The 14,305-nt window shown below is 39.6% G+C and overlaps 2 protein-coding genes across 3 annotated transcripts; one reads left to right on the forward strand and one right to left on the reverse strand.

The window, feature by feature from the left end:
• Window positions 1-406: 406 nt before the first annotated feature.
• LOC110885895 (SNF1-related protein kinase regulatory subunit gamma-1) lies at window positions 407-5,810 on the forward strand. Of its 2 annotated transcripts, XM_022133619.1 has the most exons (7): window positions 410-686; window positions 1,239-1,423; window positions 3,625-3,741; window positions 3,935-4,093; window positions 4,206-4,288; window positions 4,391-4,582; window positions 5,295-5,810. In XM_022133619.1, the coding sequence occupies exons 1-7, from the start codon at window positions 470-472 to the stop codon at window positions 5,674-5,676; spliced, it is 1,335 nt and encodes a 444-aa protein (XP_021989311.1). In that variant the 5' UTR covers window positions 410-469; the 3' UTR covers window positions 5,677-5,810. The 2 variants fall into 2 exon arrangements, with proteins under 2 accessions (XP_021989312.1, XP_021989311.1); XM_022133620.2 differs by lacking the exon at window positions 3,625-3,741 and having other exon boundaries at window positions 407-686.
• Window positions 5,811-7,540: 1,730 nt separating this feature from the next.
• LOC110885897 (probable pinoresinol-lariciresinol reductase 3) lies at window positions 7,541-10,471 on the reverse strand. The gene is made up of 5 exons (XM_022133621.2): window positions 10,169-10,471; window positions 9,942-10,076; window positions 8,988-9,225; window positions 7,937-8,140; window positions 7,541-7,847 (listed from the first exon to the last, which is right to left on the reverse strand). Exons 1-5 carry the CDS (start codon window positions 10,370-10,372, stop codon window positions 7,681-7,683), a joined length of 948 nt encoding a protein of 315 aa, XP_021989313.1. The 5' UTR covers window positions 10,373-10,471; the 3' UTR covers window positions 7,541-7,680.
• Between the last annotated feature and the right edge of the window lie 3,834 nt (window positions 10,472-14,305).

Raw genomic sequence — 14,305 nt, forward strand, 5'->3', positions numbered from 1 at the left:
CTTAAGTTTAGGAAATTCAATTTTTAACCACTTGACTTTTTATGAACTTTGTAAATGCCACTTTGACTCCCTCGATAGTTTTTTGCTTGACGATATAAATTCGAGTTAGTCAGGTCGCGTATAATACGTTATGATTATACGATACAAATTCGATTTACGTTACGTTTTGATCCAATCGCAATGCAACTATAGCATACATTGAGTTCAATCGGATAAGTCAGAACGTGCGTTTTCATATGGTTAAACGCTTGGACTAATTCGTTCGATATTTGCGAAGTACCCGCACGGTGCTAGTTAAAATTAAAATGATAAAATAGTTAAAAACTTGAGAGAGACACACAACACATCCTGTAAATCCACGTGGCAAACGAAAAACCACGTGGACATTCCTCTCCAACAACAACACATCATTCATTCATTCAATAACCACCAGAATAACTAACGGACACCATAACCAGCGGAAACACAAATGGATCTACGAAAGGTTGAAGAAATAGTGAACGATTCGAAAGGTGGAATAATCGAGAAGAAAGACGCTATCCTATCAACCTTCTCCAAACCCACTTCCGACACCGATTCCGACGATCCCACAACTCTTCCGGTTGATTCCGCCACCGCTCTCCAGCTCTTCCTTGACCACATTCCCATCTCCTCCATCCCTGGAATCCACAATTCCCCTTCCACAGGTACCCCTACCCTTCCTTCTCATCGCATTTAGATCACCGGTCACATACCAAAATTACTATTTTGTAACAAGTACCCACAGATTTGGTATGGTATTCGGTACCCAATTTTTCATTTTTGTAGAGATAGCATTTTGTAACAAGTAATAGAGTGGAAACGATATTCAGTACCCACTTTTCCGGTAATTCGGGTATCAGTGATTTTGGTACCGGTACCAGTCATACAAGATGACCAATTTGTAACGGTTACCGGTACCGTACTGATAGATTTGGGATGGCATTCAATACCCACTTGTATTTTTGGTACCGGTATGGGTCATATAGAGATTGAGCATTTTGTAACGAGTACCGGTAGGTACCCACTTTTTCAGAAATTTTGTACCGGTATTTTCGGTACAGGTATCTATTCAATAAAACATCCGTGTGCATTATTGATAATTAATACCAAGTTAGGGTTTATAGAGAGTTTTATTATTGATGTTTGTTAAAACTTGTGGAGTAATTACTTGGTAAGTGGTGTGGTGTGATTGATGTTGTGATTTGGATGTATGGCAGTCTTGGTGGTGAAAACGCATACGTGTATGAAGGATGGGATCAAGATGTTGTATGAAAAGAATGTGAGTGGAGCTCTTATTGATGATACTTCGGAACGAGATCCGACTACCAGTTTCACCACATCGTTCTCACATCCGTATATTGGATTCATAAGTTTTTCTAATATGGTTCTTTGGTGTCTCCAGGTAATTCGGTTGTTTATTCTTGGATTTTTGTGTTTTCTTATATAGGTAAAAGCAATGTAACCATAGTAGTATGTTATACCTTTTTCATGCATCATTATCATTATCATACTCACTAAATCCCACAAATAGCAAAGCTAAGGTAGAGTCTGAGAAGGGTAAGATGTAGACAACCTTTCCTCTACCCCGTAGGAATAGAGAGGCTGCTTCTAGTGAGACCCCGGCTCGGTGGTAGTTTTGCATCAAACCTTGGACATAAGGAACATATCACTCGGCAATTAAGACAAGGCCAATTAGTGCATGTACTACTTTGTTTTTCGGCTATCAACGCCACCACATGATGCATGATTAACCATCCCCTTCTTTTAACATTATTTTCACGAAATTAGTAAAATAACATTAAAATTAGTGCACTTACACTTTTGCCCCCCGAGCGCCCACACATATATACATTATATGTGCATACCGCAAGCGAGGAGTGTCATGAATCATTAATCATCACTTTGGTGTTGGCAGTGGCGGACTCACCTTAAGGGGTGGGTGGGCGGCCGCACCCCTTGAAAAAAAAAATTTTAGTGGTATTTTTTGTGAAAACTCCCGACCGCAGCCCTTGAAAATTTTCGTCCGCACCCCTTGAAAAATTCCAACCGCACCCCTTGGAAAATTCCGACCGCACCCATTGGAAATTTTCGTCCGCACCCCTTAAGAATTTATATAAAAAATTGTTAACACTGATTGAAATTCGATCAAATTATGTAAACAAGTTAGCCCACTAACACCTTTAATAAAACTTAAATTCAATCCATCAAGCCCAATAACTTAATACCCATTCAAGCCCAATCCAACTACTAGTTTTGAGGTAATTTGGGGTTGTTCTAGTCTTTATAGGATGAGTTTGTTGTTTCTTAATTTCTTATTGATTATATGATACTAGTATAGGGTTTGAAAAGATGAAATTTAAAAATTGAACTTAAATAGGTAATTCGATTTGTTTTGATGTTTTATTGGGTTTTTTCAAAAGAAACAGATATATATTTGTTAAAAAGGTTTAAAATTATATATGTTTTCATGTATTTTTGGGTTGTTCTAGCCTTTAGTTGAGTGGTTTTGTTGATTATATGACTGTTGGTTGGTAAATAACAATTACTAGGGCTTAAAATTCAAAATTTTAAATTGAAAATTAAGGAACATGGGCTATGGTCGAACACTTGAAGATCCTTGTTTAATGATTAAGAGAAATAGAAGTAGGGATGGTTTGAACTTTGATGCTTTTTTGTTTGTTAATGTGATAGGAAGTTAGGAACTAGGGTTTGATTGTTTGAAAATTGAAATGGACCCGACCCGATCTGATTCGACCCACTATGAAACTTCGTTTGTTTGTGTTTACTTGTTTTACATGACCCGACCCGATCCGACCCGCTATGAACCGATTTTTTTTGTATAGCTAGGGGTCTAAAATCTTTAAAAAAATTTCGCACCCCCAGAAAAAAAATCCTGGGTCCGCCACTGGGTGTTGGGCCAAAATGGTTGTTATGATGATAATTATTGTTGTTGTAAATAATTTGAATTAATTTGCTATAATAAACTATTTAATAGACATAATCCATTATCTTCTCAATCTTAAAACAACATGTCCATTAAACATTTATCATATTACATTCATACTCTCGTGCTACCTTCCCGAGTTAACTTAACGAGAGATAAGAAAAGAAAGTAAAAGTGAGAAAGGAAAGGATGAGAAAGGAAAAAACAAGATGCCTTTCCCACCGTTTCCTCCCAAATCGGAAGGAAAGAAAAATTGAAGAATTTAGCCTAGTTTTCCTTTCTTTTCCTTCCTTAAATGAAACTCGGGAACACGACATATTTTATTTTCCTTTCTTTTCCTTCCTTAAATGAAACTCTGGAACACAAAATATTTTTACTTTCTTTTTGTTTCCTCCCCTTTTCTTCCGTTAATAAACTCTGGAACACAGTGTAAAACTAAGGTCTAGAGGAAGATTTTGGGCCTAGGTTTAGCAGGCATTAAGTTCAAATTCTTAGGTATTATCAACCTCTTAGGGTTGTATGCATGTTAGGTCAGGATAAGTTTGTAATTCGTGTGAAGATTGTATTGCATGAACCCAAGTTCTAAAGGGCTGAATTTGCTTCATGGTTATGGATTTTTTATATGAGACGTGTTCACAGATGAATCAATTCAATTCTAGGAATTTCAAAAACATCAAAGAGGAAACAAGATTGATCATGCTAAAGGTTTGAAGAAGATTAAGTCACACGGATTCTTCTCTTTGCTTGCTAAAATACCAGCTGTTTCCGAGGCTAAGGTGTTCCCTCTAACTGTATTTTACGTTAGCATACGTACCTTATGCATTAATCCCTAACATTTGCCTAAAAAGTAATCCATTTTTGCTTTCAACTTAAATGTGTTAGTTTTCTAATTAAAAAACGACATGTACACTTAAAAAAATAATACTTTTACGGATTCTTACATTATTTGATATTGTTGACGTGATCCAGATAAGCGAACTAGCCGCATCATTTTTATGGAATCCTGTATTTCCTGTAAAACCAGACCAGAGCCTCTTCCATGTCCTTTTGTTGCTGTCTAAACACCGGCTGAGTGTGGTCCCGGTGACCGAACATTTCAGCTCAAAGGTTGTGGGCTATGTTACCGAGGTAACTCATCATTTTCATACTCATATATATATTCTCAACCTGTATGTATGGCTGTACAAGCTTTTTCATCACAAGGAAAACTACTTAAGTTTTTATATATTTGTTTGTGTAGCATTCAGTAAACCATATACTCCTACAGTCAAGCGGGCTAGAGTGGTTCGACAGCATTGCAGATAAACCATTGTCGGATTTCAGGTTCCAACTTGCAAATTCTTCGCTTACCTTAAAGTGACCAAAAAGTTGTTAACCATCGTTTTTTGTTTGTCGTATTAGCTAATCTTCAAAGCTACTTGTCAGGTTTGAACAAAACGACCAAATTGTTTCAGTCTACAATGATCAAAGCATTGCGGAAGCAGTTCATATCTTATGGAATAATAAAGTTTGTGCAATTGCAGTAGTGGAACGGCAGACTCAGAAGCTCATTGGATGTGTCAGAGTCAGTGACATTCATCGTCTTTTGGATGATGATCGCATCTTTACTGAGAGAGAGTATGTATAAACTCTTTATCTCTATAAGTATGTCATCATTTAGTTTATGTGTGTTCGTGGAATTAGTTTTCGGGTTATTCATAATGGGGTGCAAACGAGCCGAGTCTGATGAGCTCAGGCTTGGCTCGTTGGTAGTTTCTCATACTCGAGCTCGGCCCGGGCTCGGCTCGTTTAATATCTATTAATAAATGTATTAAATAAGAAGAATATAAGGACTCGTTTAGGCTCGCGAACCCGATAAGTGAAGTTCGGGCTCGGCTCGTGTACTAGACAACTTTAAATAAGGGGTAAACGTTATTAAATATTAATAAAAACAAATATTACACTAAGGTTCGATAAGGCTCCAGAAGCCTGATTTGCTTCACATGTCGGGCTCGATAAATAAACGAGCTTAATGAGCTTCACATGCCAGCTCGGCTCAGCTCGTTTCGAGCTTTTTCTCGAGCAGCTCGCGAGCCTCTCGGCTCGTTTTGCATCTTTCGTATCGGGTTCCAATTTGGATTTTTTGAAAGGGAATCCGGATTCGAGTTAATTTGAAACAATTAGAATTATGAGAAAATAATAAAAAAAATATCTCAATATTAAAAAAAAATTAAGATTATATATCATTTAGATTTGGTGTGCCAAAAATTCGGTTTTTTCCAAGTCTGATTCGAATTGGTTAAACTTAGGTTGGCCATTTGTAACAACATTTTGGTGTTTTCATTTGCAGGGATACAAGCGTGGACCGATTCATACACAAAGAAACGGAACAAACCAACCATGACGTGAACCACGAGCTTGGGGCTCTTATATCGGCTGGAACTCTTGCACTGCACAACAAGTTTGAACCCAGAATGAACTCGCCGGTGACAAACACAGAAACGGACACCCTGAAGCAAGCCATGAAGAATTTAGCAGAAAAGAGGAGCAAATTTAGTTTTGTTGTAGACGAGTGTGGAAGGGTGAAAGGAATGATTACATTAAGGGACATTCTTATGGAGTATGCTCCTCCTTGTATGGACTCTAGGATTGATGGTGGTGGTTTCTTTGACATGGCTTTGAAGGAGTCTGGGTGCACCATTAAAGATGGGACCATGGTTCATCATAAATGAAGTGACGGAACCCTTGGTTCTTATATGTTACTAGTTGATTGAGTTTTTTAGTTGATCATTTTAAGATGGATTTTCCTGTTTTCACAATCACCCTACCTGGGTCTTCACGAGCTAAGATTAACATCTTTTCTATATTATCAACATCATATGAATACATTCATTTAAACTTTTGTAACTTTGATGCGCCAAGATAGAAAATAAGTCACCTAGATTCATAATGTGTGCATTCTAAGATCACCCGTAACGGGCGTGTTCGTTTCAAAATTTCACCCCAATCACGTCGGAAATCGCCCCTCGACCGCCCCCCATGGCGTGTTTGATCGATTTTTTGGTTTTGGCGTGTTTTAAATCACGCTGTTGGGGCGTGTTGTTGGCCAATCAGATAAGACTATGTGGGTTTAAAGAGATAGAGATGGAATTTTTGGGTTTGGGTTTGTCGAAATATTTGGGTTTGGCCGGAGATGTTGCAGGTCAAACGAAGAAGAAGAAGGTCAAACGAAGAAGAAGAAGGGATGGAGGGAATTTAAAAGTTTGCTCAGTTATCACATTAGGCCCCCGTGGTTTTAAACTTCAATATCTTTAGTATTTCAAGTTTCAAAAATGCTATATCAGTTCCTAAAGTTTTGTTTATTAAATGTCTCATTTGGATCTTTTATAAAACTTAAAATTTTGCAATGTAATTTTTTAGTATTGTAATTTTTTTTTTATTTAATGAAGTATTTTAAGTTTTTAATTTAAAAAAAAATAAATAATTGTGTAATGATTGGATGGGACGTTATTGGGCATTATTCCACTACGCCACTTTTGCAAAAACGCCCAATAATGCCCCCATGCTAACTGGACTGCTACATGGCAGAAAACGCCCCAGGGTGGGGGTATTATTCATCAAACCACTACGCATGGTCTAAGACCATGTGTAGTGGTGAGTGAAGATAATGCCCTTCTTTTGGGCACGATCCGCCATGTGGTCGCCTAGTCAGCAAAGGGACATTATGAGTGTAATGGTATAATGCCCCATTTCATGATTAACTAATATTTCATTAAAACCACGTCTCTCTATTTTGATTGGCCAATTTCATTTGTACCCGACGTTTTTTAAAACACGCCAAAACGAAAAAAGCAAAAAGCACCCCCGGACGTAGGGGTGTGTGAGTGTTTTGGGCGTTTTTTTGCGTGCTCCATGCCTAAACCACCCCCACTACGGGTGGTCTAAACTCATTAAAACGATAATCGAACTCTTTTAAGATTTGCATATAAGAAACAGTACTAAGACGTTCAAACTAATAATAATGCTAATCGTTTTACAACATGCCTAAGGTTTAAAACATCGTGTTTAAATTTTTGTTTACGCCTTTTTTAGGCCGGAACTCAAACCTACATGTATGGAATTTTACTCAACCAAAAGAACGCATTTCTTACTTTATCCATTCTTTGACACTTTAGTGTTATGCATACCTTTGGGGCAAACTTGAACTAACTAAAAGTTTAGGTTATAAAACGTTGTGTAAATTGTCATTTTCATCCTTGTGGTTTAGTTACTTTTGCCAGTTTCATCAAAAAGTTTTTTTTCGCATATGGTCCTTGTGGTTTCCAAATCTTGTCATGGTCATCCACTTAGACAAATTCGCCCATCATCACCAAATCCGGCAATTATAACCATATTTCAAGTATGTAAAGAGATGAGTGATCCAGGAGAGTATTAAAACTTTTATTTTACTTTGGCTTACTATACCTTCTCACTACACTTTTATAGAGATCAGCATGCATAAATTTCTCAAGATATAAAAATTGGCCACAGATGATAAAAAAAAAACACATATTTTTATTTTTATCATCATAAAAAGTATGCATTCATTATTACTCATTAACGCTAATAATTAACATATTATGTTCATGATAAAACAAAACAAAGGGTGAGTTCGGTAATTCTGACATTCAAACTCACAACCCATTGTTATATTTTGCATTAAAAATCCACCTAAGTGATACTTGAAACTAACACAATCATAGCAGGGTGTCTAAATAGCTGCTTATGGTGGTATACTTCAAGTGAGGATACAACGCTGACCCTTCAACGCCACCAGCTGCCTCCACCTCAAAACATGTCTGAAACCCTTTCACAAACGCCGCGTATATGAAAACCATTTCCATGTTGTCCGGATAGGGTGTTTCTAAAAACACAACAATTTGTGTTTAAATACCAAGTTATGTATGATGTTTAAAATCCGAAAACATATATAAATTTTTGGAACCGCGTTACCTTTGATCTTGTTGAAAAGATCTTCTTCAGAAACATAAATCTTCTCAAGCTGTTTCCTGATCTTGTGTTCCCATATCTCAACTAATTCGTTCATGGAGTATACGTTTCCTGGTGGTCTCAGATATAAAACCTTATTTAGAGTGCGCGGGTCATCCACTGTACTAATCGTGAATGCAGCAACGTCTCTTTCCTTCACAAAAACACCTACAAATTTCAAATATTCTGTCATTCATTTATGTGTGAGATAAAGACGATGATGAAATCAGTCAACACTTTTCTGTTTATCTATCTAAATTTTGGAAATTGGATTTTAATAATCTCACCTAGAGGTGGTTGGCCAATATTAGACCCACTTTTTGAATAGTCACGGGCAGTCGCACCTTTAAATATTTTTTTCTCACTGCACCTCCGTTAAAAAAAAACTTAACGGGGTTAAGTTTTTTTTTTCGAATTTCAAGCTGATTTTTAAGGCTTTTGATCAGAACGAGGATACGAGTCAATTGATGTAAAACTTACCTCGAAACGGTGCTCCAAACGTTGAACACGGTGCTTCAATTCGGGTGTTTAAACTTCCAATTAATAAAAATCAAGCTGTTTGGAGCAGCGTTACGAGGTAAGTTTTACATGAATCGACTTGTATCCTCGTTCTGATCAAAAACCCTAAAACATCAGTTTGAAATTCTTAACTCCGTTAAGTTTTTTTAACGGAGGTGCAGTGAGAAAAAAAGTATTTAAAAGGTGCGACTGCCAGTGCCAATATTCAACAGTGGGTCTAATATTGGCCAACCACCTCTAGGTAGAATTATTAAAATCCAATTTCCCGTTTAATTTTAATTTTAATAACTAATACATTTATATGTGGTTAAGAAACTATATGCAACTTAAGATGCATGTAGTGAGAAACGGTTTGGTTTGTTTTGTCGTTTCATGACCGTAGTTAGTGGTTCAGTCCGATTCTTTTTTTATCAAAACAGGCCAAACCGAACTGTGAGCACCCTAACCGAAATTTTAAGGGATAAAAGGGCATACGATGAACATTCAAAAAGTATACCTTTGACGTTTCCATCTCCGAATATGGTGACTTTATCCCTTGGAGGGGACTTGAGGCCGGGTTGAACTAGAGACGGAATCAAGTAACTCATGAAAAAGTTGCAAGAAATGTATGTGTGAGGAATGCCTTCAGCTTCTACAAGTCGTCGAATTTCAGATTTCCTTGAATAAAAGCCTTGATCCATTTCGGATATATGAGTTTTATCGGGATCCAATCCAAATTCTGATGGAATAAATCGCTACAACAACCACGTGTGTCAGTAAAAGATGGTTATAATTGCTTACACAGGACACTATACAAGAGAATGCTGGTTTAGGGCTGCAAACAAACCAAACGTTCGGCGAACAGTTCATGAATCGTGTGGCGGGAAGTTCGTTTATTTATTAAAAAAACGAACACGAACAAGAAATTTCGTTCATTTAGTTAGATGAACGAACATGATCAGAGGGCGCATTCATTCATTTACGTTCGTGAACGTGCGGTAACGTGTTTGTTTGTGTTCAATAGTGCATTAGTGTTTTTAGTTTTTATATATTGTTTAAATACTTCAAAATTCTGACAGATAAAATATTTAATAAGTGTCAGCGTACTATAAATTATGTTCATGAACGCTTGTTTGTGTTCGTTTGTTTCCATTTGTGTTCATGAACATTAGTTTGCACTCATTTGTGTTCATCAACATTCTTTATCGTTCATTGCCTAACCTTAACAAACAAACACGAACAAGTTCATTTCCTTAACAAACGAACACAAACATAAAATGTTTCCGTAAGTGTTCACGAACAGTTCGTGAACACATATATTTATTAACAAACGAACACGAACACGAACACGAACATAAAATCTCGTTGGGTAAGTGTTCATGAACACGCCCTATGCTGGTTATGAATTCACAACACAAACAAGAATTTATATTGATTCACATTAGAAAAATTAAAATGATGGTAATATAACCTGAATGCATCCAGTTTTCTTAATGGCGGAAATGAGAGGTTTCTGATCAAGGACTTGTTTTGAATTTACTGCGCATATCACAACTTTCACTTGCTTGATTGCCTCAACAAGACTCCCTTCATCATGCAATGATCCCTAGGTATATTTCAAAACGAAATTACATAGTTTAATTAATTAAATATAAAAATGGGGACGACAATGAGGAGGGTGGTGCTAAAACATAATACCTGGAGAACAATTGCGCCGGAATCGGTGAGGATTTGAAGCTTCCGGGACTTGACGGCGTCGGAGAAAGTGGAGGGTCTGACGAGACAAAATGTAGGATGAGATGCTTCAAGACTAGCTTTGGCGAGTTCAAAACCCAATCTACCGGTTACTCCGATTATCAATATGCTAGATTTTTTATTGTTTGCCTCCTTTGATTCTTCCATTTCTACCGGAAGTTGATGGTTATTCTGACCACCGTCTAACGGCGGACCTCAGGTTCGTTTGTTGGGATTGATAAACTAATCCATAAATATCTACCGTACGAATGTTGTCCCTAAAGTTTACTAATATATAATTGTTTAGGGCCTAAACAATTATATATTAGTAAAAGGTTTTTGTTACTTTATCTTGATACTATCAAAAAGGAGAATTCTATTCACACACCTCATTATTTATCTGCACACTCTGGATTTTCAATACGTATCGTATAAAGCTATATGATTCGTATTGAAAAAGTTAAAAAACATTGCAGACTGACAGGTGCAGGTGTTGTCTGGCGGCTGGCATCATACGCATCGTATAGGCCTATACGATGCGTATTGAGACCCTGAATTTTTGAAGTTTGTTTTTTGTGTGTTGTGTTGGGATTTTGGTGTTTTGGGTTTGTTATTGGTGTTTATTATTAGTTATTTTTATTTTAATAAGTTTTAAAATCTTTATTATTTTTATATCGTTAAGTATCGTATTAGTTTTATATCGTACCGTATCACATTTTTAACTTAGTATCGTATTATCGATTGTACGTAACCAAGCATATCAATCTAAACAGTTAAAATAAACAATCACAAATACAAAAAAACTGAAACTGCAAATTTAATTACATAATAAGTTTGTACATACACAGGAAATTGTTCAAAATACATAAACCGTCAAAATACAACAAAAGTACAACGATCCTAAAGCGGTGGATCCTGAGTGGTGCCTGAGGGCCCCGCCCCCGCAGTGCCTGAGGTCCCCGCCCCTGATCCGAACCGGACTGCTCACCACGCCGGAATGCGTGGATCGCCTCCATGAGAAGACGCTCCATACGGCCGTGAGCGGCCTCCATCCGCGCCTGCATCCGCTCCTCCAACTCAGCCAACGCACGTGCCACAGGTGGATCGAGCTCTTCGTTGAATACGTGCTGGGGGTACTGAGGCACCCCATGTGGCTGCGCCTGCTGTGCCGGAGCACCTAACGGAAATGGAGCCGGCGGGGGAGATGGTGGTGGCTCAACGTGGTCACCATCGTCGTCATTGGAGTCATAGCCGTTGTCGCCCTCTGCGGTATCACCATCTGCCGGCTGACCCTCACCCTGTGCCGGCTCCGGAAGCAACTCCGGTAGCACGTCTGGGAGAGCGACGGGGTCGAAGACCTGCAAGCTCGGCTCCACCACGCCCCCATTCGAGAATAACTGGTCCTGCTAGGGAACAAGGCCCAAGGAGACGGCGATACGTGTGATGTATGCCCCCCCCCCCCCCCCCGTATAGCACAGACCTGTCCTGCCTGTGGAACGCCGTCGCCAACCACTGGGCTAGGTAGCGATGGAGGGCGCAGCTCTACCCCCATATAAGGCAGTACAGGTAAAAGAGATCCCCCTGAGTGCACCACTCGCGACTCTGCTCGCGTGGTGCTATAGATGTGGCAATAAGCTTGTGCAGGTAGCGGTAGAGGGGATCGGTGATATATGAAGCCCTCTGCTTCGACGACGTGCCGAAGCGATGCGTGCTGATCACCTGCCAGAACCGCATCAGAGTCGTATGGGGGGCATCCATATGCCGTCGGTGTAGATGGGGGTGTCTAACTCCTCCACCCTGTAAAGGCCGGAGTGCTCGGCAAACCGTCTGAGTGACATCAAATGCCACTGCCCCGCTAGACGAAAGCTAACCTCTATCCACGGGTCATCCTCGTCGTCATCCTCCTCCGGACGGTCTGCAGGCCTGGGAGCGAAGTCGAAACTCGACAAAAACTCGCACGCCATGACCCTATAAGACGGCGTGTATGCCATATCGAACAACCTGTCACACAGTGTGGTTAGTATGCATGTCGTATACAAAACAAAGAAAAAACAATAATAAATAGTATACCTCGACCATGGAGTATCGTCTCCGATGAACTCTCGGGCTCTCGCCGCCTCCGCGACCTCTTCTAGAGCATCCCAATCGAGGGTACAGTGGCCGCCGATCTGCATACGATGAAACTTTTCACATCTGTGATAAGCCTCGCTCACTTCTCGAACCTTAAATAATCATTCTCCAACAGAGGATCCTCTCCAGAGTCAGGGCCACGCTCGCGCCCACGTCCAGCGCCACGCCTGCGCCCACGGGCGCGTCCACGGCCACGCCCACCAAGCACCGCCACCGCGATCAACTGCCCCGCCGCTCCATGTGCGCGGCCACGTCCACCTCCACCGGAACCGCCACCTCGACCGCCACCTCCACCGCCACCTCCCCGGCCTCTCCCTCTACCCATAGCGACTTCCATATCTGCATGATTAAACAATTTTAATCAATTTTTTTCAAAATATAACAATTTTTATTTAATTTAAAAAATATATATATAACACCGCCACCTCCGCAGACGACCCCGACTATATATTATAACTATTATCTATCTACGACGTATAAGGTTTCGAGGCTCGTTACGGACCTACGCGCGATACGGACGTTTCGACTAAAAAATAAAAAAAAAACTATATATTTACGACGTCTTAGGTTTCGACGCTCGAAATGGACCTAATCGCGTTACGGACGACCCGAGCGGTATATTATAACTATTATCTATCTACGACGTATTAGGTTTCGACGCTCGTTACGGACCTACGCGCGATACGGACGTTTCGACTAAAAAAAAACTATATATTTACGACGTCTTAGGTTTCGACGCTCGAAATGGACCTAATCGTGTTACGGACGACCCGAACGGTATATTATAATTATTATCTATCTACGACGTATTAGGTTTCGGCGCTCGTTACGGACCTACGCGCGATACAGACGTTTCGACTAAAAAATAAAAAAAAACTATATATTTACGACGTCTTAGGTTTCGACGATCGAAATGGACCTAATCGCGTTACGGACGACCTGAACGGTATATTATAATTATTATCTGTCTACGACGTATTAGGTTTCGGCGCTCGTTACGGACCTACGCGCGATACGGACGTTTCGACTAAAAAGTAAAAAAAAAACTATATATTTACGACGTCTTGGGTTTCGACGCTCGAAATGGACCTAATCGCGTTACGGACGACCGAACGGTGTATTATAATTATTATCTATCTACGACGTATTAGGTTTCGACACTCGTTACGGACCTACGCGCGATACGGACGTTTCGACTAAAAAAAATTATATATTTACGAAGTCTTAGGTTTCGACGCTCTAAATGGACCTAATCGCGTTACGAACGACCCGAACGGTATATTATAATTATTATCTATCTACGACGTATTAGGTTTCGGCGCTCGTTACGGACCTACGCGCGATACAGACGTTTCGACTAAAAAATAAAAAAAAAACTATATATTTACGACGTCTTAGGTTTCGACGATCTAAATGGACCTAATCGCGTTACGGACGACCCGAACGGTGTATTATAATTATTATCTGTCTACGACGTATTAGGTTTCGGCGCTCGTTACGGAACTACGCGCGATACGGACGTTTCGACTAAAAAGTAAAAAAAAAAACTATATATTTACGACGTCTTGGGTTTCGACGCTCGAAATGGACCTAATCGCGTTACGGACGACCCGAACGGTGTATTATAATTATTATCTATCTACGGCGTTTTAGGTTTCAGCACTCGTTACGGACCTATGCACGATACGGACGTTTCGACTAAAAAAAACTATATATTTACGAAGTCTTAGGTTTCGACGCTCTAAATGGACCTAATCGCGTTACGAACGACCCGAACGGTATATTATAATTATTATCTATCTACGACGTATTAGGTTTCGGCGCTCGTTACGAACCTACGCGCGATACGGACGTTTCGACTAAAAAATGAAAAAAAAACTATATATTTACGACGTCTTAGGTTTCGACGCTCGAAATGGACGTAATCGCGTTACGGACGACCCGAACGGTATATTATAATTATTATCTAGC

This window comes from Helianthus annuus, chromosome 10 (genome assembly GCF_002127325.2).
Source record: "Helianthus annuus cultivar XRQ/B chromosome 10, HanXRQr2.0-SUNRISE, whole genome shotgun sequence".
Taxonomy (NCBI): Eukaryota; Viridiplantae; Streptophyta; class Magnoliopsida; order Asterales; family Asteraceae; genus Helianthus; species Helianthus annuus.

Excerpts from the sequence above, each read along its gene's own strand:
- LOC110885895 (XM_022133619.1), top strand. The coding sequence starts at position 470 with ATGGATCTACGAAAGGTTGAAGAAATAGTGAACGATTCGAAAGGTGGA. Across the intron at positions 687-1,238 it reads CCACAATTCCCCTTCCACAG|TCTTGGTGGTGAAAACGCAT; the intron begins GTACCCCTACCC and ends GATGTATGGCAG. Across the intron at positions 1,424-3,624 it reads TGGTTCTTTGGTGTCTCCAG|GAATTTCAAAAACATCAAAG; the intron begins GTAATTCGGTTG and ends ATTCAATTCTAG.
- LOC110885897 (XM_022133621.2), bottom strand. The coding sequence starts at position 10,372 with ATGGAAGAATCAAAGGAGGCAAACAATAAAAAATCTAGCATATTGATA. Across the intron at positions 9,226-9,941 it reads AGAAAACTGGATGCATTCAG|CGATTTATTCCATCAGAATT; the intron begins GTTATATTACCA and ends TGGTTGTTGTAG. Across the intron at positions 8,141-8,987 it reads CGGAGATGGAAACGTCAAAG|GTGTTTTTGTGAAGGAAAGA; the intron begins GTATACTTTTTG and ends TGAAATTTGTAG.